This window comes from Apteryx mantelli, chromosome 15 (genome assembly GCF_036417845.1).
Source record: "Apteryx mantelli isolate bAptMan1 chromosome 15, bAptMan1.hap1, whole genome shotgun sequence".
Lineage (NCBI taxonomy): Eukaryota > Metazoa > Chordata > Aves > Apterygiformes > Apterygidae > Apteryx > Apteryx mantelli.
Window position 1 is genome coordinate 22440245 of NC_089992.1, and position 18945 is coordinate 22459189.

The 18945-nt window shown below is 42.5% G+C and overlaps 1 protein-coding gene across 1 annotated transcript in view; it reads left to right on the forward strand.

The window, feature by feature from the left end:
• PSTPIP1 (proline-serine-threonine phosphatase interacting protein 1) overlaps nucleotides 1-18945 on the forward strand; it is a 60773-nt gene that overhangs the window by 28201 nt on the left and 13627 nt on the right. Inside the window, exons 4-9 of the mRNA XM_013957080.2 lie at nucleotides 8304-8338; nucleotides 10067-10173; nucleotides 12051-12113; nucleotides 14096-14194; nucleotides 15999-16044; nucleotides 16870-16949. Of these exons, the coding sequence (XP_013812534.2) occupies nucleotides 8304-8338; nucleotides 10067-10173; nucleotides 12051-12113; nucleotides 14096-14194; nucleotides 15999-16044; nucleotides 16870-16949 (430 nt within the window). The remainder of the gene's footprint in view (nucleotides 1-8303; nucleotides 8339-10066; nucleotides 10174-12050; nucleotides 12114-14095; nucleotides 14195-15998; nucleotides 16045-16869; nucleotides 16950-18945) is intronic.

Below are 18945 nucleotides of genomic sequence, written 5' to 3' on the forward strand. Positions count from 1 at the left end.
CCCGAACTTCTGCTTTAGCTGGAGCATATTGCTGAACTCAGCTGAGTGTACAAATTGTTCCAGCTGCCCCTTGTTATTTCCTGAAAAATACAGATCAAGGAATGCACTGCTGACTCTAAAAAGAGATAGCAGGGATGGCTTGCTGAAAGGTAACAGGAACTCTGGGACTATCCGCCAGTATTTTGAGAAAAATGTATGTGACAACAGCCATCAGGTTTCCATCTTACATAGTGCCTGGTATTTGTTCCATCAGCGTCATTACAGACATTCAGTTCAGAGGAAATACAGCACATATATAACTGCTCATCTCGATTACAAGAGGCTCTGCACTGCGAGAGCTGCGCAGAGCACAGGCGGTTTGCTTTCATGCTTAAACTCTGATCAGAATAAATTCTTGGGGGCAGACTTTTCCTCTTTAGGCACCGGTTTTGGCCGAGGTTCTCGGAAGAAAGGATTGTCCTGCATGCTGTTTGTGCCTGGACTGTGTGCGACTCAGTAGTATGGGCTGTCCTTAAAGTAGACACCCCAGCATCTCATCAGTGAGTTCCTCTGATGGGGGATGGACCCATCACACCTACTGATGCTTCGCAGAGACAGCTACGATTGCAAGCCAAGGCTGTACTAGGACCCTTCACTACTGAATGTCAGCAGTAATATAATGTAGTAACTTGGGAAAAGAGGACAGCGTTGCGTCTCCACTTGCAGACTTTTTAGCACTAGAAATGTGAGAAATGACTTTGACTTGACTGCTAGTAAGGGACATGCTTTCAGCACTGCTGTAGAAAGTGCAATAGAGTGCAGTGAGCTTCAGTTAGGCCCTAATCGTTCTTTTCAAACCAGTATTGGAAATGGCCATGCCTGGCCTACTCCTGTAGAAAAATCTCTAACAACACTAAAAGCACAGGGACGGGGGGACCTGCTGCAACATTTCTTTTAAGAAAGCGCAGGACTTGTAAAAGAAGTTGGTGCTGGTTACAGTGGGCATAACAAACCATACACTCCAGCTTCCATCTCAAGAAGTAAAAGTTCTCTGAAAGTGCTGGCTAGCAGGCAAAGCACAGAATTATTCAAGAATACAGCCTGATTCAAACAAATTTAGGCCTTCTGGCTGCTTCCTCTTGGAGCACTGCAGCTGGGAGAAACTACTTCCTATGGGGAAGGGAGGTGTCCTCTTTCCGACACATGGCACACATCCAACTCAGTGGTTGCAATCAGCCTTGGCCAGCTCATTCTAAAGTACAGGAGGATGCACAGACTTAAATCTAAGTGTAAGACTCTAAGGAGGTTCTCACAGGCTCACATCAAAATCCATTCAGCCTAATATCCTGTCCCCAACACCGGATCCTTAGGGAAGAGTAGAAGAACGGGGCAAGAATATAAAGATTTTTCTCAGAAAATAATCTTCTAGCCTTTAGCAACTGGTGGTTCAGCGGCTGCCAAACCAGCAGCATCTTTGTATTTAATAGCTCCCAACAGAGTTTTCTTGTGCAAATTTGTCACATCCTTATTTGAAACTCTGAAACACTTTAGCATCCACTCCACTAAGTCCTGTGGTAAAGCAATCTAATTTAATGTTGAGTGCAGAAGTGTCTCTCTCGTTTGTTTTAACCTGCCTCACCGCACTTGCCGTATTAGATCAGACATGACAGAGGCGAATTAGCTTCCTTACCGTGGGGTTTCTTGCAGCATGTCTGCACTGGTGACCTGCAGTCCCACTGCCTATTCTGCTTCTTACAAACACATGGAGCTCCATGCTAATGCCTGAAATATGGAAAAGACTGTCTGGCTACTTCTTTCAGGGTAATCACCTGCCTGTCCCAAGTGATTAGTCCCTGAGGAGTAGGATGGAGGTGAGAACTGCAGCAGTTGGGATGAAAGGACAGGGTACATGTTCAAGGACTCAGCCAGAGTTCCTGACTTTTGCACGCTGCACAGAAATGGATCTCTGCAGCTCACCTATCAGAAGTTAGGAAGTCTATTCATACCAATTTTAAAGCTCTGTTATGTCCCTATTTTAATTACAACAGTTTTATATCTGAATCACAATTTCAGAGACTCTAGTTACAATACAAATTATAAGAAAGATAGTTACAAAGCTGCAGCCAAGTATTCTTGGCAAAGACCAGGTTACACCAACATCCAATGGGGAAAACAGAACTATATGTTATGAAGTTTAACCTGCTGTATAGTTTTGTACTCCCCATATTCTGGCAAAAGTAGTTAGGAAAGAAACCCCAATATCCTTTTGTGTTGCACACATAGGAAAGGATGTCACAGAATGTGGTGATTTTTCAGCTGAATAGCAAGATCGAGTTTGCACGTGTTTGCTGGTAGATCGTACAGGAATGACGTCTTGACACATTATAGATGATTCACAGCAGAGCTCATGCCTTTGGGAGGAAACACCCTTTCAGACTGCAAGGTGACTGGGAATTTCCATGCAGTAGCTTTGGGCAACTCTGCAGCAGAACAGTATGAGAATGGAATATATTATAGAGCCTAGTTTTCAGATACATCCTCCGCTTCAGCTGAAGCAGAGCCCCAGGAGCTCAGGTCTTCTTTAAGAAAACTCATGTAAACATGCAGTAGCTGGTTAAAGCCTGCCTAGTTTGACAACAACTATTTTTGTCATTTGCCCTTCTTGTCTCTTCTCATGTATACAATTTCCTACTCTTTTCCTTCCCTCTTTTCCACTATCATCTCCTTCAGATCCCAGGAAAGGTAGTTCCTTCAAGCTTATGTCTGTTCTGCCCTTCTCCGTATGGCCTGAAATAGCATCTTTCAATGAGCATGAGGTGAGGGCATCTGTAATGAAACGTCAAATTGCTGCTACCTTTACACAAATATAGCTCATCTGTCACATAATATACAGAATCTTCTGTATTATTCACATAACGTAAGCATTTTTGAACTGCAGCTAGAAATCATTTTGGAAGGTCACATTCTTCCATGGTTAGTTATTCTCCACTCAAATGTTCTGAACCTGCTGGGAGTTTATATACTTTTATTTTGAACTTGCAGGACCCTGTGAAAATGGATCCGAACATGTACTCTGAAAGATCTAAGCCTCTGCTCAGTCCTTGTGAAATCTGGTCTAGATAGGCTCTCATGTGATGAGGATAGGCATTTTTTGTACTGTGCTGGATTCTTTCCAGGAGGAGTGAGGAAATTTAGTTTTATGTTTAAAGGTACAAAAGTTGTTTCGATTGTTTTATTCTTTGATTTGAATGGTGTAAGCAATTCTGGAGTCACAGAGGATCTAATTCGTAGTCTACTGGCATAGATTTACAGGGGGGAGAGGGAATGTGGATGTCCCATGCTATTTCCTTCCCCTGCCCCAGCAGAGCCTGGTGTGATCTGTGTGTACTCCCAGTCACCAGCCTTGGCAGCGATGATACAGCCCCCTTCCCATTCAGTTTGGGGCTGCTGCCACTTCTGACATATCTGAAAAAATCCAAGCACCAGAAGCAAAAACTTGTACGCAGACGCACTACAGTGTTAGAGGAACCCTCCACACTTGCTATGTTCACGAAAGAGATGCTCCAACCTGACACTGCACCCATCTTGCCTGCACAGTACAGATTCCCCTAATGACAATACGGCTACTCATGCGAGCTAGTACCTTGCTATAATTTACAGACAGGCAGAAATTTGGGCTCCAGTAGTCAAAGAAAGGGTCTGCCCATGCCTTTTTTCCACTCCAGGTGCCTCAGACCCTATACCACAGCTGGGACCTGTACAGATCTTTTTCTAGTTGCACAAAATGGTTTTGCCTTTCTCTTTATACCTCCTCTCAGAACGAGAAGAAAATTTCCTGGCAAAAAGAATTCTTTGATGTTTTCACCATATCTCCATTAAGCAATGTCAGACATGATTCTAGCGTGAAATATTCTGCTATATGCCTATACTTGGACTTGGTATCAAGTCAGCTACCTCCCTGTTAAAAGAGCACAACCTCCCTTCCCACCACTACTTTTTGCAATGCAGACACAGTCCTGGGTGCAAATTGTGACCAGATGGCTCTGAACTTGTTTCCCACACTTTGCTACCACCACCAGGCTTCACAGAAAGAAAGTGCTGGTAAAATTTCATTGGATCTATTCTATATCGCAGGAGGAAAGACAGATGTTAACCATGGCTTGAAAGGGGACTGCCACTGAAATGGTTTCATAACCATGTTATCAGGATCTAAATTATCCAAGGCAGAGGGTGACATGACTTCTGGAAAGTCTCTGCAGACTTCATCTGACAGAGACTTCTCCCAATTTCAGAGAGAATGCTTTAAAAAAAATTACAGTAAGAACAGAACATGGTAGATCATGTTGATGATAGTCAAACAAAAACCTAGCAGAGAAGAGGAAGGTGGGGTTATTTTCTATTTCTATTCAGCAAGCAAAGGCTAAAAGAAAAAAGAAAAAAAAAAAAGCTGTGGTTTTCCGGTTAGAAAAGCCTAAGTTTTACCTTCTTGTGTACAAAGTTTTAAAGGGATGCTATGAATTACTCAGTTAAATCAGTCTCTAGGTGAGGGAGCAAGCAAAGAATTGAACAAAAATCTCCAAACCATCAAGCCTGAAGTTGCAAAAAGGAGTGACACAACAGTGTACATTGTGGGTATAGCAGTGGCGTAAGCACTGGTGCAGGTAGGGCTCTGATATTTACATCTCTAGCGCAGCAGAATTCAGGCTTTGATGACAGGAAGGCAAGAGGTAGCAGAGCTCCATCTGCAGCATATTTCCTAGGTCCTGGTGTCAAGCAGGGCTGCCCAGCAGAGCCTGCTGTCCGGTGACAGCACAGTTCTTTCACAAAAAGAAGTCCAAAAGATGAAGGAGGAGAAGGCAAACAAAGAGAGCAGGTGGGACAAGTTCAGTTTGAAATGTAACAGTAAGCATCCGTATTCCAGCTAACAGTAAGGATATTTTAGCCACTAGATGGCAAAAATCACCAGAAGTTGCTGCAGAATGGCTCTATCTGTTCCCCATTACTCCAGACTGAGAGTCAATCCTTTCTCCATCAGAAATTCATTTTGACAAATCCAATCTTTAAATGTCCAAGGGGGAGTCTTTAACAAACATTCACAGTAAATTTCTGTCCAACACTATTTCAACAAGACATCTGCAGGTGGTTGCATGTAGGGATGCCCAAAGGGAAGACTGGTGCTCTGTCTTTAGCTTGAGTGATTTAACAGTCTTCCAGATTTGTCATAGAAACACTAGAACTGAGCAACTGAGCGGGGGGGAAAAAAAGTGCAAGTCTATAGTTTTGCTTGAATTATTTTCAACCTCAGTTTTTCCAATTTGGCCACAGCAAACAAAAAATCCATTACTACCATAGTGCTAAGCAGCACAGCTTACTGAGAGGATAACGCATTCCGTTAAAGTGACCAAAAGAGTGAGCCATCCTCCCTTCGGACGCTTCAGAATAAAGATCTTACAATCCTTATTAGAAAGTCATATGCAGATGAACCCTAACATGAAGTTTTAATAGGTAGAATATATACAAAAGAGCACTGACAGAATTAAAATTCACATATACATCTCTGCTACATAGGTTACTTCCATTAAACCCTCCATTACTACATCTAGTGCACTGAAATGATATATTTCACTGATCTAATCAGAGCGTCTAGCAGCAATGAAGAGCTCATCTGTAGGACTGCTGCTGCAGCCGGCACATCCCTGCAGCCCAGGAGTCATAAAGGAATACCTGATGGATCTGTGGGTCAAGATTCGATTTACTTATTCTCTCCCTCACATAACTTGGCACAATGACATATTTGCTACTCCCTCAAGCCCCATAAGGATGAGAGATCTGATTCACTGATTTCAGAAAAGTATTATAAAAATAAGGAAGGAAATGGCTTAAGTCTATTTCAGTCTACTTACGGACTGGCCTTGCCCTAATCAGCAGCTAGGGAACTGACTGGACAAATCTTTCATACAAAGAGCGAAAGGCCAGAGCTTTCTGAAACGGCAATTAGAGACCATGCAGGGGCAAATGGGTCTCTCAGTTGTTCATAGCCAGATGCATTATTATACCAGAAGACAGACCAATCCTTACAGAGAGCCAGCAAAAAGGAGAAAAGATTCTTGTATGGCTTCTGATCATGAAATACCCTGGTAGCTCAGATGGCTGGGAACCAAAAAAGCAGCAAACTGCTTTTGTCCTTGATATGTACTGAGAATGCATTATTCTTCAGTATCCAGTACAGCAATTTTGCCCGTCTCGGCATAAACTGAATCATCAGCATCAAAGAAAAAAACTCTGTGAATAATAGATCAACACAACGTGCAAAGAGTATGTACAGTTTGCAAGTGTTCTGTATTTTTGTGTTAAGAGTTCTGCCTTTTTAATTTCAGTATTTACATATTTCTCGGGTGAAGTTGCTAGCACCTTCCCCACCTCCCATTGGAAAAATCCATGATTAAAAAAGCTAATTTTATTCCATTTGTATTCTTAACTCTTCAAAATAAACTATTAGAGCTTTGGAATGGGAAAAAGGCTAACTTACCTGGTGATATTCAATTTGTCTTTTAAGGTCAAGCTTTTATAACTGAGCTGGAAAGAATCCTGTTTGTTTCCTTTTGTTGTGAAAATTTAGTTTCCATCGGAATTCCACACCAGACTCAATTTTTGTGAACAGTGTACAGAAGGAAAGGCAAATGAACCTTCAGAATGTTAAAGGATTATTAGGACTACAACCTGAAAAATATTCAGTCTAGCATGTTTTCTCTGAGTTATCTCAGGAGATTCACCACAACAAGTTTAGTTTACTATAGTTATTTCCTTCAGAAGAAGCTGAAAGAGTCAAACAGTAAGATCACTACCCGTCATTTCTGGCTGAAAGTCTTTTCCTTGTATTTGCACATATAGCTACAAAAGTTAGATTTGGATGTGGACTGTAAGGCAGTTATCACTGAAGACAAACCCAGTCTTTCCCAACTCCTGTGCATTCCTCCTGTGCCTGGTAAGGCAGTCTTGCTTCTGCGAGAGCAAGTTTTGATTAGGAAACAGATGTCCAGTCTAAAACAGCACAGGGCAATTAGAGTCCTTCACGTGTCTCTTAAGCCTCCTAGAATGACCCAAGAGATACAGGATTTCCCTACCCATCTGTAGTCACACATGGCTGGGAAGGGATATGCATCCTCTTCTGGGCTCTCCTAGTAGCCAAGCTTCAGCCAAGGAGATTTTGGAGTCTTCATTAACAAGCTTTTCTCCTGGTCTCCCCCATGCGCCAGGTAGGGGCTCTCTGGAGACCCCAGACCTTTTTCCTCCAGGCAACAATACAGTCTGGGTCCTGAAGAGATGACTTGTAAATCTGAAACACCTCCAAATCACAGCATAACCTTGGCCTGTGTGTCTACAAGTGCCCTTCCAGCTTGCAAACTGGGAGCTAGAGCAGGTTAAGTTGGAAGTGCCTCATATAGACTGTGCTTTCCTCTCTCACCACCTCTATCCTGGTCTTTCTGCTGCATTCTTAAAAAGGAGAGAGGCTTGCACAAAATCAGGACATCAGGTGATCTATCATTCCCCTTTCATCACCTCCTGCAATGCTCCATTGTAGGACCTCTCTCTTAGTGGCATAGGTCCATCAGACTGAGCAGCGTAACATCTCTTTTTGCTAATCTCCACACTGCATTGCACAGCCTAGTGTTGATGCCCCATTTCGCAGCACAGTTTAAGCAAGCTGTGCTTCTCAAAGGTTGAAAGCCCTTAGGAGCCTTAGGGTTTCAAAACCTAGGTAGGCTCTCTGAACCATTTGTGAATTTTCTTTTAAAGGACAGTGATCTGTACCACATGGTGGTGCTACAAAAACATAGTATAGAGGATGCAACGTAACATAGCTGCTGCAGCTTCACGGGTGACTAAGGAGGAAAAATTTGCTTGTGCTGCATTCAACACAGAGGGTGGAGTTGTTTCCTCTCTACCCTTCAGGCTAGTGCTCCAAAATCCAATTTCACTAATCATCTTTACTTCACCCAGATGACTTCTGTCTATTGGCAAGGTGCAGGAACAGAGAAATGTCTATTAATATTCACAACTCCAGATACTGTGGAATCAAAAAAGAGGGTGCGCATAAAGAGTAGTGTAATTCATTGCTTCATGGAGCATTTTATTGCATTTCCTAATGCTAACAGATTGATGCTATCGTGCCCGTTAGCATGGTCACTTTTTATGACAGGACTAATAAGAATTTTATTTCTATGTGGATCTTTGAGGTTCTGAGGGAAAGTTTTTCCTCTAGATCCAAAACCCATTCTGAAAAGCCTATACTAATAAAGTTGCATTTGGTTTTTACCCTACAGCACACTGAAGGCAGCATTTGAGAGCCTTAAGCAACGTAAGTATTTACATCTTCCTTTCTAATCTGGGTAAAAAAGGCACCCTGTGTGTCCATCCTCTTTGAGAGTTTTCATCCTCTTCCCCCTTTATTTACAACTCTTCTATTCCAGTCTGTACTGCGGAGAGCAGAGTGGGAGGACACCTCTGGGGAGTCCCCCTCCAAGGCTGGGCATTGAATCCAGTCTCTGGTGGCAAAGAAAACTGCTCCTGGAAACCCTTTAGCTGGAACAGTGCTTGCTCTATGCTCTCCCCCCAAAACTGAGCCCTCCAGGCTTCTCTCACTCACCACCTCCCTTCTCTCGAGGGATGAAACAAAACACTGTAAATCAGTTCCCTATGCAGGTCCCAGAAATCTTTGCCCTGGGAGTCCTGACTTCACACCCTCCTCACTCCTGAATGAAGAATTAGTTCCCTTTTTTGCTGCAGAAAGCAGGTGCCAATCAGTTGAGCATGACTGAAAGCTAATTAAAGAAAGAAAGAAAAAAAAAAAGCAGAACTGACTGATCAGAACATATTTGCAGCATCAGTCAGTGTCTCTAGTTTGCTGGATGACCACGGCCAAATTCCCCAGGGCAGCGTCCCTTCCTTTCTGTGCCACTGTTCACCCACCAGTAACCTTGTCACTTTGGGTTCCCCAGAGGATGGTGTTAAATGGAGACATAAACGTCTCCTAATACTCTTGATTATAGATATCACTGGGTGTCTGTAAACACCCCAGAAATCTAATTATACTTTGACTGTGTCCCCACAAAATACACTGTCTCATCTTCCATCAGGAAAAGCTGGTCTTTGGCAATTTTTTGGCTGGTTTCTCAAGTTAGTTTTATCTGGATTGAGTCATAAAAGATCAACTCTGCTCCCTCTTCTACAAACCACTGTCATGAAAGCAGTATGCTTTCTAAACGTGCTCAAGGCTGAACTAAAAACCTGTCAGAGCCAGAAAATACAACACCATCATATCCAACAGGACAGTGTACCTGGGTATTAGCACCTGTTGTTTAGATAATAAAAACACCCTTTTGAAAAGCAGCTATTGAATTAAGGTATTGTTAGAGCCTGGGCAGGGGTAGCTCAACATTTTTGGAAAGTGAAGGGTTCCATTTCAGAGGCACCAAAGCAAAAAACGCAGAGAAGTTACCAGGCCCTTCAGACAGCCTCAGCCAGATGTTCTGAAATTCAGTCCATCTTTGCTGACCCTTACAAATTCTCAGCTTGCAGTCTCCTCTAGCAGCACTTGGGCCAGGCTGGAGGCAACAGGCAGGCAGCTCCCAAGAGCAATGATTATGCAGCAGAGTAGCGGGAGGGAGAGCAGGCACATGGGGTGACAACGGAGGTCAGAGCTCCTTCCCCTCCTGCAACACAACATCTGACCTCCAGCCCCAGGGAGGAGGGCTAGGGGTGAGTGGGGCTATGAAGCAGTGCAGCCAGGCTCTGTGCTTGCCAAGGCTGCTCCGAGTGGGTGCTCCAATCCTGCAGTGGGGGGGGTTCGCCGATGTAACTTGCAGGCACTGAAAGAACCTGCCACAAGCCCTATTCAGGTTGCATGAACCCTCAGCTAAGTTAACGCATGCAGAAACATAGGGGGGGGCTTTTTTTTTTTTTTTTTTTTTTTAAGGCTGCCCTATTTGTGGCAAGTCTGCCATGTTCTAGAAATACGTGCTAGAAAAAGTGACTTTATACTTAAAGACCTTTCCACTCATTGCATACCAATCCTGATCTGCCTTAGAAATTGAAAGTGTTGGAAACTCTCATATCCAGCTGGCAGTAATGCTGAAGGATGAACTGAAAGGAATAGAGGAGTTCCGAGAACGACAGAAAGAGCAAAGAAAAAAGGTGAGTAACTGTAGAAATGTTGAAACAGGTCGGGTCAATGGACAGTCCATTCTGATGTCCTGTCTCCAGCCATAGGCTGCGAATGCTGCAAAAGATGATAAAACATGCCCAGTGTGCCCTGTTCACTCCATACACTTGACTGTGGAAGAAAGTCTCTTTCTGATCACGCTGGAAATAACATAATGCTCTGAAATCAGGAGACAGAGGCTTTAGTCACTTTTACTCTCTCTGGTGTAATTGCAGACACTATTTTTATTCCTGTTAGAACTTAATCCTTCCTTTTCTCTTTTTTATACTGTTGCTAATTGGGTTGCTTTAGTAAGATCCTGCATGATCTCTAGCATGCACTAAAAGAATGTGGTAACACAAACATTTGAAAACATAAAATGAACATCATGCTGAATGCAGCACCTATATATGCTGAACACCTTAAAGATACTTGGAATAAGTAGCATGATCTAGCTGGTGCTGTATAATAAAGATTTGAGTATATTTAGGACTGGGCTTCTTCATCCCCTTTGATCCAATTGAGCTCTAAGTCCCTTGAAAAAGTAGCTCTTAACAGAGACAACAATGGTCACTTCTACACCTTCTCTGGTTCCATGGGCAGTTGAATCAAATTTCCAGCTAATTTAAAACAAAAAAAAAAGCGTATAAGCAGTGTCCAATGCAGCAAACATTGCATGTCTACAGCCCTGACATGCAGGAACTTGGAACAGCAGACAACTCTGGAAATGCGAGTGGGTGAAAACAGTTCTGATTCTGACAATGCTGCTGCTGAGATTTGAGGTCCACAGCCATCCCATGAAGCAATAAGGCATACGAGGATAGACAATTGTACATCAGCACCAGAAATGCTGTTCATCAGCACTTCTCTCCCACCTCCACTTTGTCACTAAGAAATCCGCAGAGAGAGAATCTCTCTCCTGTTGAAAACAATAAGCCTATAACTCAAATGGAAGCAGTTAGAGGGGTCTGGAAGAAAGGTAAAAACTCCTTTGGAGTTGCAGGACATACTGCAAGCTTCTTTGTCACACATGTGGCTGTGAGGGAGTCATCATGAGAAATGCTAGAAGGTATCAGCATTTTTGGTGACCTCCCGAGACAGCGGCATATATGTTTGTGCTGACTCTTCTGTAAGCGCTCAAGACTGTGCTATTTAGCCTTATGTCAAGCAATCCTCCAGGAAGCCCCAAAGAGAGTTTTGCTTGAGCAGAATTTAAAGATTAAAGGACCAAAAGTCCCATTGAAGAAACCCAGAACCTGCCAAATAGGAACTGATCTCAATGTCACATAAGGCTGGGCATACCACAATTAAAGCTGCAAAAAAAAATTCAGCACTGTCCTTCCAGTGCTGACCAGATGATATTGTGGAAATCAAATCACATAGAATATAAATTTGCCAGAAGTAAAGCAACGGAAAATGAATTACACAGAAATTGCTCATGTTTAGAATGGACAAATAGCCTTATTCACATGGGCAATACATTGGCTTGCTCCACAAAGATGCAAGATCAAGCTCTTGAACCAGCAGAGGAACTCTGCTGGCAGAGCTGATGTGCAGTGTGACTGGATGTCATGCTATTTAGTCTCCTTAAGAAAAAAAGGGGGGGGGGGAAGAGGAAGAAATGAAGATCAACATCCTCTCTGCTATTAATAGAAACCACTGAGGCAGAATTACCTTGGATTATTTTTACTTGGCACATTAATGCTCTCTGTGTCACTTAGAAGCCTGTCAGTTATAAAAGCGGAGTACCCCAGAGGCATGTGGCTCTTAGAAAGGCTCTGACAACAGCTTTCCTAATCCTGCCACTAAAAAACAACAACGACAACAAAAAACAAAGCAAGAAATGCTTACTTCTGTGTGTTTCTTACAGTACGAGTCTGCAATGGAGCGCATGCAAAAGACCAAGCTGTTGCATTATAAGAAAACAATGGAGGTAAGCAAAGAGGTTCAGTACAGGTTTCTCAGATGGAAACTGGTTCCAGTTTGAGACAGGATGAAATCTGCATCACACATACCTATATTTAAAGAAAGATCAAGAATGTGTGTGCGTGTGTTAGAGAGAGGGAGAGTGTGTGAGCGTGTCAGAGTGTGAGTGTGTGAGAGAGAAAAAGAGATGATGTGATTCCTGCTAAGAGGAGGAAGCTCATTTTCCCTGCGACACCACTGAGCAATCTCCCAGAACAAATACCCAGACAGTTTATGTGGAGGGAACAAGGCCCTGTTCAAACAGGATTTGATTCTTTCTAGGCAAGGATACTTAGGGGAGCAAATTTAATTTTTCAGCTTGTGTAAACAGGGTTTCAAAAACAGTGAGGGAATCCTGTAAACAGAGCTTACAGGTGCAGGAGCTGCAGGCAGCTGGTATTGGTTTCCAGAAGGCAATTGCCCCTAAAGAGAAGTAGGTGCAGATCTGTGAGTGCTGTAGCTGGAACTGTACTAACAATTTTTATTTAAATGTGGTTATTGCTAGCAGAGCTTCTAAGACAGGCAGTTCTTTTGGTGTAGATAAGGATTTCCTATGCTTCTGAGGACTACATGACTGAAACAAGACTTCCCACGCTGGGTTTAAGTCGATCAGTTGAACACAGTTACAGCTTCAATGTTCCATGGTATTATATGGTCCTGTCTGCATAAACAACATCCAAACTGTGTCTAACCTCATGCAGAGGAATTGCATCCTACCTCCAACAGCCATCACAGCTGGAACATCATTCTTTATGTGGGGCTTCATTGTAGCCACAGCCATAATAGGGGGCCAAACCAAAGTGAAGTGATGAAGCATAAGCTCAAGGCTTGCATGAACAAAGCCACAGATTAATTTGGAACAGGAGCAGCATAGATGCATAGCAAGGTTTAGCATGGAAATAAGGAGCTAAAAGGGACATGAAAATTGGGCTGGACTAGAGAAAACCTGATGTTGGTTAGCATAGTTTCAACAGGTCCAGGAGGAGGAGAGGTTTATGAAAGACAGTTACAGGACAAACATAAACACACTTCCATTTAAAGTATGATCTTGCTTTAAGAACTCACAATGAGGCGACATTATGGAACTTCCTACTTTTTATTCATCCTAGTGACTTCTGTGATGAAAACCTAAACAAACCCCCAAGTTAAACAGAACAGAAACTTTAAGGAAGGCAGATAATTCCATTTCCATACTGTCAGAATGGAACGTTTTGAGTATTTTAGTTAAACTTCAAAATTAGAATGAAATATTTCATTTCTGATGAAATGAAATAGTTGGGTACACTTGACTTCTTTAAAATTGAGAGGAGAGGGGCAGGTGAAGGAGAATCAAACTGATAGGAAATGGTGATGGGATGGTTCAAAATGAAGGGGAATGGGTGGCATTTCATTTTTTTCAAGCTGTGAATAGGAAATCCAGTTCCTGACCAAATATTGAGACTGTTACCTATGTTGGGCTGGGTCTGTCTCACAGCTTGGAGGAGTAAGCGAGTCAACACACTGACTTCAGCCATCTGAGGCTTCAAGTCACACTGGGGAAACAGCAGTATCCACTGGCACCCTGAGGAATGTAGGCTCCTAACTTTATCTCTCTGCACCGTACCTTGGGTAAATGCCTGACGTACCGATGGTGCTAACGCTCCTTGCATACCTGGCAAAAGCACCCAGGGCAGGCGGCAATCTCTGCTGGGAGCTGCAATCGCAGGGCTGCAAGAAGAGGCGCTGAAATGGGGCCCCAGACAAGCTACCATTTACGCTGTCAGCCTCCCTCAAGCTTTTCAGCTCTATTTTTAATAAATATCTCCCTGTGGCGTCATTTGAAATTGTCTCCTTTACCATCCCCAAACTTGAGCACTGATATGTTCCCCCAGACTGCAAAAGAGGAAACACTCAGAACATCAGCCTGGTTCCCTAACCCCAGACTGCCCGTTTTATTTCATTCCTACACAGTCAAAGAAGACCTACGAGCAGAAGTGCAAGGAGGCGGATGAGGCTGAGCAGTCCTTTCAGCGGACAAGCGCTTCTGGCAACCAAAAGCAAACAGAAAAGGTAACTTAGAGGACAGCGATATTTGGGTGATACTTCAAAGGGAGAAAGCTGTTTTCCTTTTCAAGATACAACCGAATGCAGTTGAACAACCCAGTCTGGAGTATGCCAAGGGCTGCTGCTTTCTCTTCTAATTAGCCCCTTAAAACCAAAATTAAAAAGAAGCACCTTCACAAGGAGGTCTTCCTTCACATATTTCTCTACAAGGCTTGGCAACCCTCATCTTGTTCTGTGATAGGCCAGGGATTTTTAAAAAGCTGGGGGAGGAACCGAGTTATCTAATTAATTTATCCAAGGTTATGATCTAATTGCTCTATGAATCCTGAAGGGAAACGGAATGAGATTTTTCTCTAAAATTAATCATAAAGAAGAAACAAGTCAGAAGTATGTCATTCAGTTAGTTTTGCCATTGGTCGCTTACATTAAGTAGGCATAGTATCTTACATTAAAATGCATCTTTTTCTCAACATCTCTCTCCTTATGGTTAGTTTAATTTCAACAAAATTTACAAACTCAAAAATAAATCATTGGAAATTAAGGCACTACAGTCCTTCATTGCATCATCTGATACTTGTAGCTGACAATTCACTAACTTTTAATGGGAACATTTTATAGCAGAACAGATGGAGGAAACAAAATAAATGAACTCTCTTTGGCTCGATAAAATCAGTGCAGTGTAAGCAGAAAGGATCAAAAATCATCTCAAGGAGTGGGGGGGGATAGAGACTCTAAAAACAGCATCAGAAGTTTATATTTCATATCTAGCATCCCCAAATCCTTGATGAACCAACCTCCCCACCTTAGTTACAAAGAGGGGATGAAATCCTGACCCCACTGAAATTACACCAGGACTCTTAGCAGCTCGAATGGCATCAAAATCTGACCCAGCTCCTTTCCTGCAGAGGAATGCCAGGGTGCTTCGTTGCCGTTATTTCCACACACATGCCAACACATTTGAAATGCATGGAGGCATCTCCCAAGAAACATGTCAGTTGTTTAATTCTGTACAGCACCCGCAAACAGTTTGGATCAGGATGAGAATAAGAATGAAGCTTGTGCTCCCGGCTTACTACGCATTTTCCAGCCAGCTGTGATGAGGAATGTGGTCATGAGAACCCCTACCTGAGCACTGTCTTGAAGGGCAGAGTAGAAGAATGTGTTATGCTGATGTCTAGAGCCGTGCATTAATGTACTGCCATCACGATCTGTGCAGAAAGACCTAGGAGTCCAGAGCTGTCAATAATGTCTAAATTTTCATTTGCTAAAAGCTGCAGATTTTTAAAAAAAGTTCTACCTGGAGTGAATTTTGCTTTTAGGCTTCTGAGTTGTTATGGGAAATAGTCTGGCATTTGCAAAATATTTAAAGGCTCACTGTGTGTATTATATGAGGTGCTCAGGAGATGAAGAATTTTAACTGCCATTTATTTCTGCTTATAAATACCTATTAGAAAAGCACATTGAAGACTCTAGGAAAAAACAGCTCGGCCAGCAGACACAAACTTCAAGCTGGATCATACTAGCACTTAACAGAAAGAGCTCCTACGGGAGGAATCCAGTATGGCAGGAGTGCAAAATGATGTCAACTGCCAGATTTCCCTTGGAGTCAGTGGACCTATGGCTGCATCTATGAAATTCTGGTCCCTCCTTCTCAATAGCTCATGTTCTCTAGAACAGCGCATGGAGGCAGAACAGCCAAGAAGTGCTTGCAAGCTTGAGCCTTTTCCCTAGAAGCTGGGGACTGGGGCAGAAGCAAAAAAAAACATGGTCAGCAATTAATTTGGGTTGTTTCTTTCTTTTCCTGTTTCAGAGTCAGAACAAAGCCAAGCAATGCAGAGACGCAGCAAATGAAGCAGGTGACTATGTACAATTGAACTAAGATTTTTCTCGACAAAGATCTACCAGCACACTGATTTTGATAGAGCATCACCCAAAACATCCAGGCTGGCCCTGTTTGAGGTCAAGTTTCCCAAAGTCACCTGTCCAAAGACTAATGAAGGAGCTTCTAAAGAACATGGTCAGCCTGTTAGTAACCCACCTTTACTTTCCTTGAGGCATGCTGTATGCTCTCATTAGAGAATTAATAGAGGACCTCCATTACGGACTTTATTCAGGAAAGAAAAGCTCTTCTTAAAGCAAATTTGAAAGCACAAAGAATGACACTCAAATTGCCCCAAGCTAACCCAAACCAGATACAAAGTCCCTAGCTTCACTGCACAAGAGCATGATAGCATAGCTACATTCTCCAGCCAGAAACACAGCATACGTCCAAAAGGTCAAGTCAGCAAGTACCTGTTCATGAGTTCAGACTTGTCCCTCACTGCTCAGGTACAAGTTCACACTAAATCATGTGCTTTGCTGGACTTGTCCAGCAAGGAAAGCGCCTAAGGAGTCCTTAGCATGGCCCAGGCTCTTGCCCTCTGACTTGCCATCTTCCCTCCCCATTGTAAAGTTTACAGATGATTTGCAAACCATGCAGCGAGGTTCCTCACTCTAATAAAGCTGCAAAGAAAAAAACCAAACATCTTTGCTGTCCATCAGTTTCAAGCTCAGGTATTCTTGTGAAGCCTGTGGTTTGCTAGAGTAAAAGCCACAGCAAATGCCTAATAGGAGGAAAAGGAGAAAGACTGCATCATTTTTTGCCTAGCTGCTGGGTGTCTATTATGTGTCTGTGTTTACAGAGAAGGTGTACAAACAGAACATAGAGCAGCTGGATAAGGTCAGGACAGACTGGGAACAGGAACACATCAAAACCTGTGAGGTAAACATTGACTTTTGCTGCAATATATTTGTGTGCTCTTTATCTTATCCTACTTATATAGATCAGTCTAAGACCTGAGATATTGTCCTAAGGGTTTTGCTGTTTGCTTTATAGGGAGTCTCAGAAGATGTCTTTTGCAAAAAATACTGCAAAAACTAGAGTGGATTTAGACACAGCTCCTAGCTATCTCACTTACTTACACTCTCTTTGCTTGTTCAGCATATGTATGTACATATAAAGGAGGGGAGTTAAGTGCAGAGGTGCGAGAAGTGGAGCAATATATGAACTAGTACAATCTAGTTGCAAGCATTTGCTGCCAGTTTTCACCCACAACATAACATATGAATATGCTAGCTTTACGGCAGATCTTCCATAAGAGCCAAGATAAGCTTGTTTCTAAAGTAACTGCTTTGTGACAAAATGTAATTTGAGCAGAAAAAGAACAGAAGTGTAGACATGAAAATTCATTTTTAGTTGAAAAAGTTTTTTAAATTGAAACAAGAAGAATTTGGTTAAATGAATGAACAAAAATCCCCTTTAGACTACATCTTGCAAAAGTTTTCAGAGTGGCTTCTCATTCTAATGCAGGACAGTTTTTTTATGTTTGTTTCATTTTTTTAAATCTCAAGTTCAATGGAGATTAAAAATAATTTTTTTCTTGCTAAGCTATATGTTGTAAAAGTATGTATTGTAGCTTTCTGAGAGCAAAGATATCCAAGCCACACGGAATCTTTCTGTGGTCTACAGCTTTATTTTGCAGAGTATTTTATATTTGCTTTCTGCCATGGAGTAATCTCCCTATTGAAAGGGGTGGGGGGGGGGGGAGGAGTGTGCGGAGGGAGAAAGAAGTCAATATTTCCATTATGCTCAGCACGGGCAAGGAGATTTGCACTTCTCTAGTAAATTTTGCACAACAATTTACAGGAACTGGTGTACATCTAAATCAACCATACATTTGATCATATTGGTCCTTCTAATATATTTGTCCATCTGCTAAAGTCTGATTTTGCTATGCTTGCTTGTTTCAGGCTTTATTTCCACATAAAATGAAATGCCAGGAGCATAGCTTTCTAGTTCTCCGCTGTCTTTTAGATCTTCCCTATCTGGGAGCACTGGAAAGTCCCATGGCTGACGCAAACATTCCACGGAAATTGTGCCAAGCCTGAATTTCTCACAAAGATGCATGTTTTCCCCTTCTTAAGGGGCCAAACAAGCCAAACATTCCTAACCTAGAATACTATTTCTCCCACATGGCTAAACTCCAAATACCTTACAGACCTTGTGACCTGCCCACTGCTTAATTCAAACAACCATACATAATGGAGTGGCATTTTTAACTCCTTTTTTTAAAAGTACTTGTAGGTAGAAGAACTGATAGATTTATTGAGACCTAGTAGAAAAACCATCTTAAGCTCCCAAACTCCTGGCTGCACAGCAGGGAATCTGGAAGGTCTCTTAGGTGTGCAGCAGAGTGCTGGACATCCACAGCCTGAAAATCCTGGATTGCAAGTGCAAGCACTAGGACAGCCTTCGTCACGGAGGTGGTGCTGTATTCCTTGACACTAAAAGCCCAGGTTTGCAAGCAGTTTGTCAGCGAAGCCGACAGGGTAGGAGGGATATGTCCAACACAATGCCCACCTCTAATTTGCAAAGGGTTTGACAAGCCCTAAGTCACTTTGTTTCCCTCTCTGATGAGCTGCATTTCCTGGCAGGACACTATTTATCTGGAAAATTCCCAGTCAGCTCTAGCTCTAATTCAGTGGCCACTGGAGGCTTAGCTTTAGACATAAGCTTTTTGCTTTGAATGGATATTGAAACCCTCTTTCTCCTCCCTTCAGATTCTCTTTAAAAGCTCTTTCTCAGAAACTGGTCCTGACACCAGTTGACTCTCTCTTGACTCTCTCTCTCTCTCTTTTTTTAAGATTGTAAGATACTAGATAGCATGCAGTGTTCCCAACTGAATGTTTTGTTGAATAGTGTATACATTTGTGGCATT